The following is a 19051-nucleotide window of genomic DNA, read 5'->3' on the forward strand; positions in this document are numbered from 1 at the left end:
CTCCTCCTTGCTCCCTTCCTCACTTCCTTGCCTGCCCAGCTACATGCTGTCCACATGGAGGCAGCTTGCATTCCATCCAGCACAGTGCCCTCAGCAGCAGGTTAGGGGGGAGGAGAAGGAGGAGGCTCCTGCTCCTCCCACCCTGTTTTGGGGTTTCTTTGTAAAAAAAAAAAAAAAAACTCTTTTGAGGTTTGGGATGTTTCTGCAAACCTTGTCGGCACACTATCTTATATGCAGCAGCCCTTTCCTTCAAGGATCTATGCCTAACCTGCTCAAAACCCTCAAAAAATTAATTGTATCTCATTAGTTGAGGTGGTACCAAATATATTATGTTTGTGATACTGTGTTTCATAGTTGGAGATATATTAATAGTTGTCTTTAATATGTCAAAGTCTCTATTTTGCTTACTTGCTTACTTTTAGTTAAATTTTATTTTTTGTCACAGTTCCAAATTATATACTGGAACTTTTGAAATTGAATTGATTATACCTAGACTAAAAAAGTAAAGATAAAGGTCTCCTGTGCAAGCACCGGGTCATTCCTGACCCATGGGGTGACGTCACATCCCAACGTTTACAAGGCAGACTTTGTTTACAGGGTGGTTTGCCAGTGCCTTCCCCAGTCATCTTCCCTTTACCCCCAGCAATCTGGGTACTCATTTTACCAACCAAGACCACAATTAGTTTATTTACTTTATATCCTGCCTGCCTTGTTAAAATTCGAAGCATATTATAGAACATAAAATGATGCAATAAAGCTAGGATTACAAAATTAGAAAACAATGCAAACAACAAACTGTAGTATACTACAAGGTATATAAGGTATCGCGTAAACAATGCAGAAAGTGGAATCTCATAAGATGTACTTATTCCCAAGGAGTGTGTAAAAATGGTGAATAATAAAAAAAATATTTAAAACATTTTCCTGCAACCTCAAAACATAGTTTTCAGGGTTGCTCATAATAGGGAAGTAATACAACTGAAGAAGAGCCAATTTTTATAAAAGGAATTTTGTTTTTGTCCATGTAAAATTTTAGGGAGATTTTCCCACATAGTGCATTACTTAAAATTTATATGAAATATTATAATGCTTTTCTTCCCTTAATTGTGTAATTCATCTTATTGGATGTATTATGCTTGTTTATTTCATTGTTTTCTCATTGTATAATCCAGCTTGATGACATTACTTACTATATGTATTTTACTGGTCAATATTGCATCTATATATCTAATAGTGACATGTGACTCCCATCTGTGGATACCTAAATCCATGGATTGGGACCACACCAACATTAAAGAGATTCTTCTGCAAACTTGGGGTACTCAGCAGTGGACACCTGGAAAGGGTTTGGGCAGCGGTGGATGCCTGAAGAGAGTCTGGACCCAGCAGCGGTGGACACCTGGAGCTCTCCATGCACAGGGCAGCTCCGAGGCACCTTTGCTGGGGTGAGATGGGAACCCCCCACAAATCTTGCAGCCCTCCCACTTCTTGTTTTATAATTCTGAAAACTGCATTGAGTCTCTGTAAGAAAGGCAAATTACAAACCATACCGACAAAATTGTGTTTCAAAATGGAAATCAGAGTAAAATCAGAACTGATTATTTTCTGTTCAATTCATTTCTTTGGAATGTGGCTTTTGGGAATCGAATGTTGGATGCACAAGACCTGTGACAGCAGCATGTAGCCATACAGAGCAATATTTGGCTGGGAGTGAAACTGGCCAAACGTTCTAGATTGCAGAAGAGGTAGTGGAACCGAAGTTACCATATTGCAGGACATTTGTTTCCAGGTCAGAAAATGTGTGTTTAGAGTACTTACACCACACTTCAGAATAGTTTCAGAAGGTAGAAGAAGAAAAGTTGGTTTTTATATGGCTACTTTCTCTACCACTTAAGGCAGAATCAAACCGGCTTACAATCACCTTCCCTTCCCCTCCCCACAACAGACACCCTGTGAGGTAGGTGAGGCTGAGAAAGCATGACTGGCCCAAGGTTACCCAGCTGGCTTCATGTGTAGGAGTGGGGAAACGAATCCAGTTCACCAGATTAGCCTCCATCACTCATGTGGAGGCATGGGGAATCAAACCCGGTTCTCCAGATCAGACTCCAGCGCTCCAAACCACTGCTCTTAACCACTACACCATGCTGGCTCTGTTGCCGTGTTGGTTTGCAGTAGAACAGCTAGTTTAGAGTCCAGTAGCACCAGGTATCTGACGAAGGAAGCTTTGACTCTAGAAAGCTCATACCCGATAATCTTGTTGGTCTCTAAGGTGCTACTTGGCTGGAATCTAGCAGCATATCTGTATTTGAGATTTGAACCTGAGTCAGTCTGGTGTGGGCAGAGGAGTGGATTTTTCTTTTATCTCTTATGTATCACTGAGTGGGGCTGTGTAAAGGGACAGCTTTCTACTTAAAAGTTAGGCTGTAGAATGGCAAAATGATAATGAGTATATTGTAACTATTGAAAGGCTGGAAGAATAATCTTGAGAAGAAATGCACTTGCAGGTACCTATATCATTGCGTGTGTATGTGCAACAACAGGGCAAATAATGACTCATCAGAATAGGGTCTCTGTGCAACAAATTTAAAAAGAATTGTTGGAGATCTATTAATGGAACTTCCAATATCTCATCTGGCTTGACCCTAAGTGGTATGAATAAATCATACAAAAGTTTTTACCCTTGTCTGAAAAAAATTGTTCCTGGATGAGCCTTTGTTAGTGACACGTGCAAAAGTAGTCTAACGGGCTCAAAGTGATCTGTTAATATATTTTAATGCCAAATGTTATTTTAAAAAATTGAACACTAGTGAGGTTCTTTTTATAAGAAGTGTGGTTATAATCATACCGCTGATGACAGAAACAGCACATTCCTATTCCATCTGTCAGTACTTTCTGTACAAAGATGTGACGCACAAGAGTTCTGATAAATGTCCTGGTGTGTAGGAGCTTGCACTTACCAGAAGGATGAACTGTGCTAAAGAGCAGAGTGCCAATAATACCCTTTGTGGTGTTGCTAGGTATAGTAAAGAAGTCCATGTTGTACCTACTGCCATAATGGCCAAGTGATTAGCACACAGAACTCCCTTTCCCCAAATTGTTTGCCTAGAGCATAACAAAGGCTCGAGTTAGTACTTGGTCTTGTAAGGCTCATTTTGTCTTTTGTAATGTCACGCTGTAAAGTTTTAGGAATAGATCATGGTAATTTCAGTGTGTATCACTATTGGTTTCCTAATCATAGATATCTAAAGTCACTTATATACGAGAAGTCAGAATAGACTGATTTGAGTAGCTATGGGGAGGTTCCTTTCTTTCAGCAGAAAAAGAAAGGAAGAATATTGTAACTGTATTGTGGGTATAGAGAAATCAGCTGAATTGAGAGAGGATTGATTCAGAGAAATACATGTGTTATATTGTTAGGTAATGGCATGATCAATGATGAAAGTAGATTATCATGAATACGAATGGCTTAGCATGGAATTCCAGCAAAACTTGATTGAATTTCATCTTTGCATTTCATTCTTGCTGATCATGAAGCTCAGATTACCAATAAAACATTATAGAAATCCTGGCAAAATATGCAATGTACTAGGAAATCAAAGATCCCTTTGCCACAAAGCAGAAATAAAAAGCAGCTTTAGCTTTTAGATGATTGAAGCAAATTACACACATGTACAGTTGCATGATAATCTACACACAGCTATTCACTCAAAGTGAATGTAAGTGTAAAACAATGTGTAAAGCGGTGTTTTGATTAAAAATTTGAAATGTGTGAGTAACAGAATTGGTTGAAATTTGAAATGAGTGGGAAAGTGGAAAACCATAAGAAAAATAGAATAAATTCAAACAAATCTCACATTTTACTCACTACTTGCTGGTTTTGTCTGGGGTAGATTGGCTGTTATGTCCTGAGTCAAATTGGCTTCTGCAAGCTTTAAAAGCTGTTGTGTGAATGAGGGGAGAGTGGGCTGGATCCAGGGACCCGGACCTAAACTCGTATTGTGTAGTTTGGCCCTGTGTGAGAACCAATTGCCACACGAGTATGGTAGCTTTGTAGAGCCAAGCTGAAAGCAGGGGTCTTAGCAATATGGTGAAAGCCAATTCATGGGAGAAGTGAGAACATGGTATACATCGTAGCTATGCATGACTTAAATTGGATAAATCAATCATATATAGAAATGAATGGGGACTGTAATGGGGAAAAAGGAAGGGACATATGCAAAGTAGAGTTTAAAAATCAAATGTCAAGACCAGAATTTTGTGTGAGTGTGTGTGACTGCATAGGAAGTTTCCACCGTTCCTGATGTGTGTATTTGCATTGTGGATAAGAAGGAAGCAAGGCAGACTGGTCATGGGTAATAAGTGTGCCCGAGACTCTGCAATCTTAGTGAGAAAGTGTTTGAAACTATTCATTGGTATGAGCAGCAAATATGGAATTTTTACATTGTGGGGCAAGGCAGGTGGAAGGGTTTTCTCCCAGTTATACTGAAGGACATTGTCTCAGAGAGATTTCTGCTAAGACTGCATTATGTCTGTGAAAACATGTATTAGCAAAGTACATTGGTATACACATGTGCATGTCCAACACATTTATTAAATGTGTGTTATTACATTTACTATTTATTACATGCAGGTACCTACTTTTTGTTGGGGAGCTTACACATTTCTGGTGTTTTCCTTTGCTGCTTTCTGCAATCAGATGTATCGCTGATGGTTAGCAATATCCAAGTGTTTTTCGTTTTAAAAAAATTGTTTCTTGGGCCATGGATTGACATTATTGATGAACAAGGCATAAGAAATGCAAAAAGGGGTAAATAAATTATCAGACTCATTGTGTTTTCCTGCCACATTTGCTCCTTCAGACTGTAGCATAACTAAAGGCCTTATTAATTTGTAATGCTTAATTTTTATGTAGTACAGTTTGCATCAAATTGATACGTGATCATTTCAAACCATTTCTTTATACCATCTTTACATTGCCCTGCTTTTCTTCCTCCTCTCCCTTACAAAAGTATACAGCTTGCCTCGTTTAGAATAGTACTGAATTTTATACAGCAGTAATCTCCAGTTTTGTATAGTAGTAATGTACTTCATTTATCAGACAAGGCATTATGCTTGACATTTGTGCATTTCCAGGCATTATAACCTTATAAAATAAAGTTAGTGTATTTTATTGCCTTATGATGCTTAACAGTATAATTTACACAGAGTAGCATAGAATATAGATGCACATCTGTACCATTCTACCACACTCCTTTTTGGAGCATTGCTGGAGAAGTCAGCTGTATGATTGTACTGTTCCATCACCGGGACTGTATTATTTATCCAGACACAGTTGGATTCATCTGGGCTAAATGCAGCGTCATCGGAATATATCCCATCAGTGTTTTGGTATGAGCAGATGGCAGAAAGTAGGTTTAAACAGCTATACAGGAGCTAAAGCAAAAGAAATGTACTAACAGTCGTCTGGAAGAATGAAACTGTAAACAATCAGAATATTTTAATCTGACTTCCAATGTATTTCTAATGCAAAAAAGTTACTTCTCAAGAGTCATTCATAAAGTTTAGAAGAAGTAGACTTTGTGTGTGTGTGTATTTACTCTTTTAATGTATGAATGGACCTTGAGAAGATACTTTGTACTTAAAATACATGCAACTTTCATCAACAGTTTCATACTTCAAGGAGGTCTGGTTAATGGTAGCTGAATTCTCCTATTGTGCTTTCAAGATGCAATTTTTGTCATGATGATTGAAATGTACAAAGACCTGAACTTACATAGTAGTACAATCAAAAGATAAAATATATAACTGGAAGAGGCTAAGAGGTTGTCCTCCAATTTATGCATTAAGGAGAGAAAACTGCATGCTAGGAGAGCCACCGGGGTCGGACTCCCAATGTGGTAAACTGCAGGGTGTATCCAGAAGCCATCACACAATGAAGCATAGTGAACTTTATAAAATGCTATTGTGGCTCATTGCGACTTGGGTGCACTGTCAAACCTACATAGTCACAAGCTGTATCACTGTTCATGAAGCAGTGATGGCTTGTAATATGGATGAATGTTATTTATTTTGAGAGAAGGCATAACAAAGGTCTTTTATGCGTGGCTGTTTCACTTGCCGTCACCCCTCCAACGACTTCAGGTCTTTGTTTGGATTATGCATGCCATTTCTGACTGTCAGAGGTCGCCTCACTTTCCCCCTGTGTATCCCCGCATTTTGCCTGTGTTTTCAAATTCTAGATAAAACAGGTCCCTCAAACATGGGCAAAACTCGGGGAAAGACAGGGGGAGAGCGAGGCAAACTCGTGATGGTTGGAAATGGCATGCAGAATCCAAAGACCCGAAGTCATCAGAGGGGTGACGGTGAGTGAAACAGCCATGCATAAAGGACCAAAATGTTTCTGTTGTTAAGAACAAGCTGCAGCTGTTTCTAAGTGGTTGCTGTAGGGTCAGTTTTCTCAGGATTTTTCTCTTTGGATGCTTGCTCCACTTGGAGACAGAGGCTTGGGTCCTGTACCATTGTTCTCCTCACACCTCTCCGTCCACTCTGAGGGGGTGTCATCAGCTGCGGGGAGGGGTGTCCTCCACTGCTACGGTCTTTTTTGCCCGTAGCGCTTCTGCATGCGTTAAGGCTCTTTTTAAAACATTGATCTTGTGCGTGTGGAAGTGCTAGCAGGGAGGAAACAAATGGCAATGGCTGGAGAGAAGCACAAGAGGGAATAATGTCATAGCATCCAGTTGGTACAGGCAACTATCCAAAAGCACCTCATCATTTTAGACTAACAAGGTATTTTTTCAGCTGATGACTAAGAACCTACAATTATGAATTTGTTAGGATCTGTTTGCATAACTTTTTAAACGTTCATAAAGGTCTGAAATAGCTCAGGCAGCATTGCAATCACATTTTATTTGTATGGTGTTACTTTTTAGGCTACTTCCAGTTCAGATTTCTGACCAGGAGTCTAATTTAATGTTTGCCTACACTGGACGCTTTTCAAAAATAAATTCAAAAATATCACATTAATGTAGAGTATATTTGGTCCTACTTATGTGAGGGATAAGATTTGAAATGATGTTGAAGTTTGTCTCCTAGTTCTTAATCCTCTTCATGTACTGATCATGGTGTATCAAGTTTACCTTCTGTTGCTTTCCAGGAGAGACATGGAAGAAGTGCTCCAACTATGTAATATTATTTCCACTTAATTTAGATCTTTGTAACATACAAACGGATACAACAATGTCCCAGCGCTGCTGCTTAGTCCAGATTTCATTTTTCAAATGTATATACCACAGGCCGGCATAACCTGCAACTTGCCAAGCTAAATACAGCCCTTCTTCAAACATATTGTGGGTTATGAGGTGACTGACAGTCTTTTTGCAGTCCTAGGCATGTAGCAAAAGCTAAAAGTTTAGTGAGCCGCTATTGGGCTACTTTGGTGGATTCAAATTGGTGGATCACATATTTGCAGGTCTGATTGAGCTGTGGATTTGTGCGGCGTGTGTGTGTGTGTGTGTGTGTGTGTGTGTGTGTGTGTTAAGTGTCGTCAAGTCGTTTCCAACTCATGGTGACCCTAAGAACATAAGAAGAACATAAGAAAAGCCCTGCTGGATCAGACCAAGGCCCATCAAGTCCAGCAGTCTGTTCACACAGTGGCCAAACAGGTGCCTCTAGGAAGCCCACAAACAAGACAATTGCAGCAGCGTTATCCTGCCTGTGTTCCACCACACCTAATATAACAGGCATGCTCCTCTGATACTAGAGGGAATAGGTATGAATCGATGTCCTCCAAAGTGTCCTATCCTTAACAGCCCTGCTCAGATCTTGCAAATTGACCACTTAGACTAAGTAAAATCCATAAATCAGAAAACGACAGCTGTTGGTACTGTGATCGAAAACAAGCTGATTTTGTACACATGTGGTGGAAATATGAGAGAGCTATATCATTTTGGTCTGAAATAGTGAAATGTCTAACGGTTGGAATGGAGGTTGATATTCCATGTAAACCCGAGATATTCTTGTTAAATCTGGTACCTAATCTAGCTAAAGATCAACTTTGTATGGTGTTACATATGATAACTGTGGCTAGAACAACCTTTGCCAGTCACTGGAAACAAAAATCAACTCCAAAGATAGAGGAATGGCTGGTTAAAGTTAAAGAAATATATGTTTTAATTAAGCTAACAGCATATCAAAAAACAGAGATACAATAAGATTGGATGCGGTATGGTCACATACAATCAGTAAAATAAATAATTTCATAAATTTCATAAAAGGCGGGAAAGAAGAATGCGTTGCGCTCAGTCAGGACGTAATGATGAATACGAAGACATAGAAATAAGCTGTAGCTTGGGAGACTTGATCTTATTTTATTATGTATATATATTACTGACAGAATTACTGACAGTCTTTGTAATTTAAAATACCGTATTGTCTGGCGTATAAGACGACTGGGCATATAAGACGACCCCCAACTTTTCCAGTTAAAATATAGAGTTTGGGATATACTCCTCCGCAGCCGAGGCCCGCCCCTCGCGCACTCCCCTGCCGCACTCCCCTGCCGCCCCCTTCGCTTGCCTTTTGCACAAGGGCTGGGAGCCGAGCCGGGCCGGGGGGAGGCGGCACCTGTTCCTGGAAGAGCCCCGCCTGGGGAGTTGGTCACATTCTTGGCCGCGCTGCAAGAGCGGAGCCAGACGCAGCAACGCGCAGGCGGGGAGGGAGGTGGGGAGGGAGGAAGGCAGGGGGGCCGAGGAAGAGGAGCGCGCAGCCCACCCGCCCGCATTCACTCAGCCCCGAACCACCCTAAGTCTGGGCTGGAGCGCGGCGTGGCTGCAGTCGCGACAACGGAGCGGGTGGGCAGGAGCCAGGAGGCGGAGAAGGACATGGGGAGAGCGGCCGCCCCGGCCAGCCAGCCGCCTGCCTGCCTTGCGCCGCCACCGGAGCGCGGCCAAGCGCTTCCCTCCGTGCGCCCCGGCGCGCCTGGCTCCGACTCCCAGCCGGGCAGCGAGCACCCTCGCCGGGCTCGCCTCCCCTCCCTCCTCCGGCGGACATGGACAGAGCGGAGGTGGCTCCCCAGGCAAATTCTCCAGTCTGGCTCGGAAGTTTCAGCACCCGCCCTATAAGACGACACCCAGCGTATAAGACGACCCCCGACTTTTGAGAAGATTTTCCTGGGTTAAAAAGTCGTCTTATACGCCAGACAATACAGTACTATATAGACATAGATATTGTATTTTAAATTACGAAGACTGTCGGTAATTCTTTTTTTAGTTGTTATTATCATTGGTTTTTTCTAATAAAATTTAAAAAAAGATCTTGCAAATTGAGGTCTGTGGCTTCCTTTATAGAGTCAATCCATCTCTGGTTGGGTCTTCCTCTTTTCCTGCTGCTTGATAGAAATATTTTGATTCTGAAAATGGTTAAAGTCGTTAGTGCTAGAATTCTTGAGATCCACCTGGACCTTAGTGTAGATCTATAATTCATTTTCCAGAGTCGAGAATATTGTGTGAATTAGTGTAAATGACAAGAAAGGACCTTATGTTCATCAACACTCTTTTATGCCATGTACAGAACTGCGCATGCAAGAGCTAAAGCCGATGCTGCTGACCAGGCTGGCCAGTCTGCCCGTCAAGAGTGTGACATTGCCAGAGCAGTCGCCAGAGAACTTTCCCCAACTTTTTACCAACCAGGTAATGTTGGAGATGTTTGGCTGAGTTGTGCAGAAATTGTGTTTTCTGTTTCAATATGAGCTTGTGAATCTGTAGTGGAGACTCTTTCCAGAAGAGTACTTTTTACTTTGTATAATAACTCCTTTAATGAAGCGCTAAGCTGGGAAAACCTTTTGTAACGAGGTGAGGATGGCTTTTGTACATCACCTGTATGCTAGTGTTTATATGAAAGTAGCTGCATTTTGTGTATTCAGAAAGCACTGTGTAATTTTACATATTAATAGCCAGAGAGTATGGATTTTAACAGTACTTTCAAGTAACTGAAGTATTTGCAGCAGAAGTTCAGGCAAGAACTGTATGATACAAAATGCTTTCCCTTGGGGAAAAGCCCCAAATGTACCTTAATTTTGTTTCCTCTGTAAGCTTCCCGTCATTATCAGAACAGTTTTTTCTCCCTACTGTGCACTGAAGACTGTGAAAAAATCTCCTGGTTGCAGAGGCAACGCAGGGATGCCTCCTTGTTTTTCTGGGGCAGTGCTGAAGCATAAGAACATAAGAAAGGCCATGCTGGATCAGATCAAGGCCCATCACGTCCAGCAGTCTGTTCACACAGTGGCCAGCCAGGTGCATTCAGGAAGCCCACAAACAAGGCGACTGCAGCAGCAGCATCCTGCCTGTGTTCCAAAGCACCTAATATAATAGGCATGCTCCTCTGATCCTGGAGGGAATAGGTATGCATCATGACTAGCATGATGATAGAAAAGGGGCCTAAGCAGCTGGGCAGCTCTTTCAGTTTTCCAGTGCTGAGCTTGAAGAGAGCACTGGAAGACAGGAACATATCACCCAAACTCCAAGCAAACTTCTCAAAGCGTCAGTAAAAGGAGTTGGGTGAGGGGAAGTGGATTCAACTTTGCAGCTTGTGAAGAAGGGTGTGAAACCAGTGTATCAATTTCACCTCCTAATACTAAAAGATCACACCAGACTGTTTTGTTCATTTAAATGGGCTGAGTTTTACAATTTGTGGAATCTGCATTTTTTTGATAGGTACTGAGATGGTGTTCAGCCATCTCTGCAGAATTGGAGGCTGCAATGCATAAAGTGTAATGCATTTGTTTAGTTATTTAATCCATTTATGCCTTGCCCTTTCTCCCCAATGGGCACCCAAAGTGGCTTACATCTTTCTCCTCTCCAGCATGGTGTAGTGGTTAAGAGCAGTGATTTGGAGTGGAGGACTCTAATCTGGAGAACCGGGTTTGATTCCCCACTCCTCCACATGAACGGTGGATGCTAATCTGGTGAACCAGGTTGGTTTCCCCACTCCCCCACATGAAGCCTGCTGTGTAACCTTGGGCTAGTTACAGCTCTCTTAGAGCTCTCTCAGCTCTGTCTACCTCACAGGGTTTCTGTTGTGGGAAGGGGAAGGGAAGGAGATTGTAGGCTGGTTTGATTCTCCCTTAAGTGGTAGAGAAAGTCGGCATATAAAAACCAACCCTTTTTCTTCTTCTTCCTATAGGTGCACATTTTGTCTGCTCAAGGCAAACTGGTCATTTTCTTGACAGGAGGCCCTCTAGCTAGTAGTTTTTATTAGTCACGTATATTTAACACATTTGGTGATGGTGGAAAGTGCTTTTAAGTCACAACCAACTTATGGCGATCCCATAGGGTTTTTAAGGCAAGAGGCAAACAGACATCATTTACCATTGCCTGCCTCTATGTAGCAACCTTGGACTTCCTTCGTGATCTCCCATCCAAGTACTAACCAGGCCTGACCCTGTTGAGTTTCCAGATCTGATTAAATTGGGCCAGGCTGGGCTATCCAGGTCAGGGCCCTTGATTTATACGACTATTTCTTTCTAATTAATAATTAGGGTTATCAGGTCCCTTTGCTCCACCAGTGGGAGCTTTGTGGGGGCATGGCTAGGGGTGCACGACACACACACGCACCCCACACGATGCACCAACATCACTTCTGGGTTTACCCGGAAGTGATGCAGGCAATCTAGCAATCTCCACCAAAACTCTGATTTTCATAGAGTTTCTGCGGAGGGTGCTAGAGTCTCTACAGCACTTCCGAGTAAACCCGAAAGCGAAGCTGGCACATTGCATGGGTCGCACGCACGTCACGCACCTTCCCCTCCCCCTGGCTTTTGCCCATTCCCACTGGGCAATTGGCAAGCCTATTAATAACAGAGGGTTGATGAACGTTAAGGACAGACTTCAGTTAAGTACTTTTACTTGTGAAATAAATGTGCCCTTTGCTATATTGAAGCTGAATTTGCCAGAGATTTAACAGAAAAATCTGCCGCTTCAGGAATAATAGGTAACATCTTTTCCACTGCAGATGTCACCACATATTGTTTGTAAAGTGCTTCAGATGCTTCAGCTACAGAATATCAAAGGAAAAAACTATTCCACAGAAATAAGTACACATTTATTTCTCACAGTTCAGTTGTTTGAACTATTGGAGGATGGAGTACAAATTTCAGCTTTTCAGAAGTAACTGTACAATAGTCAACAATTAAACAGGAGTGTAGACAAATATTTACAGTGTACAACTGCTTTAAGCTAAGGATAACATATCTTACAAGTGAAATATGCCATTCAGTGGCTGAATGTAATGGTAGGATTCAACCAATTTATTTTAATTTTTGTAAGTGCAAATGCTTCTACACTATAAAATATTAGATTTGGTTAGAAGAAGATTATCAGGCTTGTATAGAATCAGATAAAATATATTTATTTACATTATTTATACCCTGCCTTTCTGCCCAGTGCAGAACTAAGCAGCTCTGCTTCTTTTTATCCTCATAACAACCTTGTGTGGTTGTTTAGGCCAATAGTGTGTGAGTGGCCCAAGTTTCCATGGTACAGTGGAGAATAGCATAAATAATTTCATACTTAAGCATAGGTATGGGTGTATTTTAGAAGGAATAACTGGTGGCGTTGGTCAGTGGCACTTGTGGCAATCACTAATTTCTAAAAACACCTCTGTGTATTTTGCTTACTTCACGTTGGCCAGAGTCTAGATTTGCAGCTGTATAATATGTCTGCTCATGCCTCTCCATACAGTTCACAAAGCTCTTTGCCCAAGCAATAGCCATCATTATCTTTCCCAAAGGGTTTATACTTTTACATTTTAAAAGGCAAATGTAATCCCCTGTGCAAGCACTGGGTCATTACTGACCCATGGGGTAACATGACATCACAACATTTACCAGGCAGACTACGTTTATGGGGTGGTTTTCCATTGCCTTCCCCAGGTGTCTACACTTTACCCCTAGCAAGCTGGGTACTCAATTTACCAACCTCAGAAAGATGGAAGGTTGAGTCAACCTTGAGCCGGCTACATGAAACCGACTTCCTTCAGGATTGAACGCAGGTTGTGAGCAGAGCTTTGACTGCAGTACTGCAGTTTACCACTCTGCACCACTTATATATGCATCATTTATACCCAGCCTTTTTGCCCTGATCAGGACCACCAATGCAGCTAACAGATTTAAAACATACATCATGAAAACAAATCTTAAAAATACCATTGAAACCAAATGCAAACACATCATTAAAACAATTAAAACCAAAGCTAAAATACACATACAAAAACAAAATATAGGGCAAGAAGGAGGGATCACTGGGGGAACACTAGCTAAAACAAAAACTATTCACTAGTTGGTAGAAGACAGTCACAAAAGGGGATAGATGAGTCTCCCTGGGGGGAGAGTTCCAGAGGTTTTGGTGCCCCAAACAGTAAAGACCTTTTCCCAGGTTGTCACCAGCTTAATTTCAAAAGGTAGGGGTACCCAAAGCAGAGCCTCAGAAGAGTGGTCAGGTAGTTTCATAAGGTCCTTCCAAACGCTTTTCAAGGGCAACCTCACATAGAGTATATTGCAGTTGTGTAATCTAGTGGCCACATCATTTCTGCCCAGGAAAGGCAGCAGCTGGCTAACCAGTCAAAGCTGGTAAAAGGCATACCTGGCCACAGCTGCCACCTGCTTATCCAGAAGTAGGCCTGGGTTTAGGAGTACCCCCAAAATATAGGCCTATTCTTCAAGGAGAGTGCAATCTCATCCAGAATGGGTGACACAAGAAGTCTCGGTGAGACTTTTTGCTCACTGGCGGCACTTCTATTTTATTAGATTCAATGTATTAGCCCTCATCCACCCTCAAATTGCCTCCAGGCACCAGTTCAGGGTTTCTGCACCCTCCCTGGGATCAGCCAAAAGCGCAAAATAGAGCTGAGTGTCATCCACATATAGGTGACGTGAAAGCATATACCTCTCAGCATATATACCTGGAGGTATATGCTTCCACATCAGATTATACTAAGGACTCAGAGCTCCTCTTTGCAAGATATTTAGCCTTCAATGGGAAAACCAAGATCTGTGATGTGTCAGGCTGTAGAAACATTTTGCTCTAGCTAAAAGCAGAGAGAAACCACACCAGTAAACTATTGGTGTGTGTGTGTGGGGGGGGGTGTTCTGTGAAGCTATGAATGTAGAGTTCTTTTTCTTTCAGAAAACAAAGTCTTCAAGAAAAGCACTCAGATAAAATGCAATTGACAGTACTTTCCCATCTTTCCTCTACCAGTCCTTTGAAACAAGCAAGGACAAGGGGAATTAGAAGCTTCTGTATGGCAGTATTACCAGAGCATGTTCAGCATCTTTATTATAAATCTCTGTTTATAACTGTCATAAATATTTGTTCTTAATTGAAACCTTGCTTACAAGGTCTGTCTGTGAAAAGGGTTCTTGTGCTATATTGACTGAGCTACATTTGTTTATTTTAAAGACATCTCTTTTTGTGTGTTGACACCCAGAGTGTTTCTTTGTTTGGTGAGGGCTTTCCCCTCTGTGTGTGTTCTTCAGTTATGTAGTGAAACAGATATGATACACAGTCCTATTGCTTTTACAGTCTGTCAGTATTTTCATGATATGAAAATACTGACTCATTTTCAGGCTGTCATTGTTCTTTAATACATGCTACTCAAATAACCACTTTTATGTTTCTGTGGTGTGTCTGACAAACAGGTAGAGGAAACAGTTCATGTGAAATTCAGGTTATTTAAGCAGATATTGGGCAGGAAGACAGCAACTCTGAATGATTAAAACATCTGGACCTGTAGTCACAGGACCTGTAGTAAATTAACTGTCCATTTCTCAGTTTGTTCTGTTACCAGAAGAGCTTGGATGACTAGAGAGGCCTACCTTCGATTCAGGGAACCCTAACCTTGCTTACCCTGGGGGCACCTTTCAAATTTTGAGAAAGGGTAATAGGTGCTACACAAAATGTCTATTGAGAGAGGAAGGACCAATCACAAAAATGGCAGTTGCAGAATGTTGGTAGGTTTCTGTTTCTAAATGGGCACTCCCTGCAGATCGAGGGTGGTGCCTCGTGGAGTCTTCTGAAGTACTTCCTGCTCCAATGACATGGATGAAATCTAGGATAGGCTCATTGCTTTACAGAAGAAGCAAGTGGGAGCCACTGCTTTTGGATCACTGCTTTATAGTGTTTATTTACATAAAAGTATAAATAGCCATTTTATTTACGGGGGAAAGTGCCACCTAGTCGCAGCCAATTTATGGTGAACACATAGGGTTTTCAAGGCAAGAGACAAACAGAACTGGCTTGCTATTGTCTGCCTCTGTGTAGCAACCTTAGACCTCCTTGGTGGTCTCCCATCCAAATACTAGCCAGGGCTGACCCTGCTTAGCTTCTGAGATCTGACAAGATCGGGCTAGCCTGAGCAATCCAAATGAGGGCGCTTGGTTTATAGGATTCCTGAAACTATTTTCTTGTAATAACAATAGAGGGAGGAAACCCCTAGGAATGAAAAAGTACAGATCTATGTTTCCACCAAAAGGACAAACCAGACGGACATAGAACCCAAAAGTCCACAAAAAAATCAAGATAAGTGTTTTTAGATACCCGATATATTACTCATTTTAGCATATACTCTTCTTCAGGAATATTTGTTTAGCAGGAAGTATTTCCAGTTGTATTGCTGTAATGTGTTTTTGTGTTTTTTTGTTTTTAACTTCTTCAACGTTATCTTGAACAGGCATCCCAGTACTTCTGTGTTTTCTTTCTCCACTCTGTTTGTCTGATGACACACTATCAGCAGACAGTGTGAAGAAAAAGACCAACAGTACAGGGAGTTCTGTGTTCTGCTCTCAAAGATTGTGCGTGCCCCTTTTTAAATGCCTTGGTAACTAACAAACTAAAGCATTCATTTCACTTAGTTGGTACATTTTGACTACAGTAATGCCTGGTTATTTATTTACTTAGAATTATTTATATCCAGCATCACGATACAGTGTTCTCGTGGCACTCAAAAAATTAAAATGATAAAACTACCTCATATAAAATAAAAAGGCAGAGATTTGATAAGACAGGGAAAATATAACCGCAGGAACATAGAACAGCAGCATATACCTTAGCAAGCTGAGAGCACAATGCTGAAAAACATTGAAGACAGTAGGCTAAAGTGATCAAGAGGATTTGGCTCAACAAAAGGAAATAAAAAAAATATCTTTACCTAGCAGCTGAAGTACCTCAAATTTTGGTTCCAGGCAAGCTTTTGTAGGTAGTTCTACAGGTTTCACAATGTGACAGAAAAGCATTAGTCTCTGGTGCTCACCTACCGTGCATTTGAAATGGTGACAAACAGAGCAGGGCCATGCTTCCCAAGAGCATGTAGGCCTGATCCAAGAAACAGCATGGATTAGTAGTTAGAATATTGGGATAGTATTTAGGAGACCGCAGTTTCAAATTCTCACTCTGCCATAGAAGCTTACTGAGTGACTCTGGCCCAACCACACACTCATCTACTCCCCCCAGTTAACCTTCTGCACTCATAGAGTTGTTATGAGGATAAAATGGAGGAGAGGAGACCTTTGTGAGCCACTTGAGGTCCCTGTTCAGGAAAAAAGTGGGGTATAAATGCAGCAAAATAAATAAATTTGGATCAGGACTGCAGCATGCCCGAAGAGGGTAAGCCCACGTCACCCTCATGTCATTTTCCTGACCTGAAACAGCTGTTGCTTCATTAAGGAAACATGTAGCCCATCAGTACATGTAAAGTTTCTCCAGCGTGGCACATAGTGGCTCTCCAGGACCATTAACATTGCAGAGGGATTTGTTAAGTCTCCCTTCCCTGTATACTGTGGTCCCAGTCTGAATCAGGCCTGTAAATGCCTGGAAACCACAGAACTCCCAGACCACGTCTGTTGACTGGACCTTAGGGAAAGTACCTGGGAAATGTGTATCATGTAGTTAGGCCCCCAAAAGAAAGGCCTGAGAAAATCTAAACTTTCCAGTGTATGGATCCCAGGTAGGGTTGCCAGCTCCGGGTTGGGAAATAGCTGAATATTTGGGGGGAAGAGCCTAAGGAGGGCAGGGTTTGGGGAGAGGAGAGACTTCAAGGGGGTATAATGCCATAGAGTCCACCTTACAAAGTGGCTATTTTCTCCAAGTGAGCTGATCTCTTTCGCCTGCAGATCAGTTGTATTAGTGGGAGATCTCCAGCCACCACCTGGAGGTTGGCAACCCTAGTCTCAGGCCATGTACTGTGTCTGTTTACTTGTAGGTAACAACGACACCTTTAATTTGATCTGAAAGCAAGTAGGCAGCCAATGTAGATAGCATTAAGTAGCTTTATTTTAGCAGAAGCATTCCTAGCTAGAGCCTGTTTTATCATATGGATGAAGTGAATCCTCATTCAACAAATATAACCGCACGAATGGATATATGAAGACTTAAACATTGTAAACTATGGGGGTAACATAACAATTCTGTTCAAAAATAGTAAAAGATAACCCATGTTGAACCCATGTTGTCTTTTTTAGAGAGTAACAGTAGGTTGGGGGGGGGCAAAATTGTACTTACTGTATATACCCGTGTATAAGCCGACCCGCGTATAAGCCGTGGTGCCTAATTTCTCCCCAAAAATGGGGAAAAATTAGGCACCCGCGTATAAGCCGAGGGTCGGCTTATAACCCCTCCCCCCCCCCGCAGGCTTACCTGAAAGGCTCTCCAGCGGTGAGAATCCGGCGGCGGCGCGGCCCGGGGGGGGCCTGGGCAGCCTTCCTGCGGCTGCAGGAGGCTGCCCCAGGCCGCTCCCAGCGGGAGGAAGCGGCGGCGAGGCCCAGGGGGACCCGGAGCAGCCTTCCTGCGGCTGCAGGAGGCTGCCCAAGGCCCCTCCCGCCCAAAAAAATGGCGGGGGGGGCGGGAAGGGCCGGGGCAGCCATCCTGCAGCTGCAGGAGGCTGCCCAAGGCCCCTCCCGCCCGGGAAAAATGGCGCTGGGGGCCGGGGCAGCCATCCTGCGGCTGCAGGAGGCTGCCCAAGGCCCCTCCCGCCCGAAAAAAATGGCGGGGGTGCCGGGGGGCCGGGGCAGCCATCCTGCGGCTGCAGGAGGCTGCCCCAGGCCGCTCCCGGCGGCAGGAAGCGGCACGGGCCAGGCAGCGGCGGCGGCGGCGGTAAGTTTCCCCCCTCCCTCCTCCCTCCTCCCTTATTGACCCGCGTATAAGCCGAGGGCGGCTTTTTCAGCCCATTTTTGGGCCTGAAAAACTCGGCTTATACGCGAGTATATACGGTAGCTTTTGGTGACAAAATGCCTTGAGTTTACCAACCCCGTTTAACCAGTAGCGGCACCTCTATTTTGTCTGGATTGAGATTATCTGGAGTTAAAGCAAAAGTTTCAGTTTCTAAAGGAAAAAAATATATAATTCAGTACAAATAGGGCACCACAACATTCTGCAGTGAGAATGTTCCATATGGTGTTTATTTTGGGGATCACATATGATGATACAGTACATCCTGTCCTTAATGCCTCAATGATGCAGTTTCTGCCCACTCTAGACTACATAGCTGATAGGGATAAAGTCTTTCTGCTTTTGTTACAGAGCTAACCAAGAAAGGAAGGTATCTGATTTACTTATATCCTACCTTTCTCCCCAGTGGGGGCCCAAAGCGGCTTACATTATTCTCCTCTTCTCCATTTCATCTTCACAACAACCATGTAAGGTAGGTTAGGCTGAGAGAGAGAGTGACTAGCCCAAGGTCACCCAGCAAGCTTCCATGGCATGAGTGAGGATCTGAACCTGGGATTTCTAGATTTTAGTCTGACACACTAACCATTACACCATGCTGGCTCTCTGTTCCGTGTGTGTGTGTGTAGATGTGTGTGCTTGTTTGTGCTTTCCTGTTGTGTAAAACCAAGAGCGCAGGCAGATGTACAGATATCCTGTTCATTTGCTTGGTACTGATGCAAAGCAAGGATAACTACTACCTTTCCTAATCTAATTCCAGCTGCAAAACTAAGTATGTGATGTTGATATGTAAAGCCTGAAAGTAAGCTGTTCCTGCTGTACATGCATTGTGCATCATCAGA

At 42.7% G+C, this 19051-nt stretch overlaps 1 protein-coding gene across 1 annotated transcript in view; it reads left to right on the top strand.

Annotated features, from left to right (window-relative positions):
• Nucleotides 1-19051, top strand: part of JPH1 (junctophilin 1) — an 83413-nt gene that overhangs the window by 53220 nt on the left and 11142 nt on the right. Inside the window, exon 3 of the mRNA XM_056854556.1 lies at nt 9568-9686. Coding sequence (XP_056710534.1) covers nt 9568-9686 — 119 coding nt within the window. The remainder of the gene's footprint in view (nt 1-9567; nt 9687-19051) is intronic.

Source organism: Euleptes europaea, chromosome 8, assembly GCF_029931775.1.
Source record: "Euleptes europaea isolate rEulEur1 chromosome 8, rEulEur1.hap1, whole genome shotgun sequence".
In the NCBI taxonomy this organism is placed as follows: Eukaryota; Metazoa; Chordata; class Lepidosauria; order Squamata; family Sphaerodactylidae; genus Euleptes; species Euleptes europaea.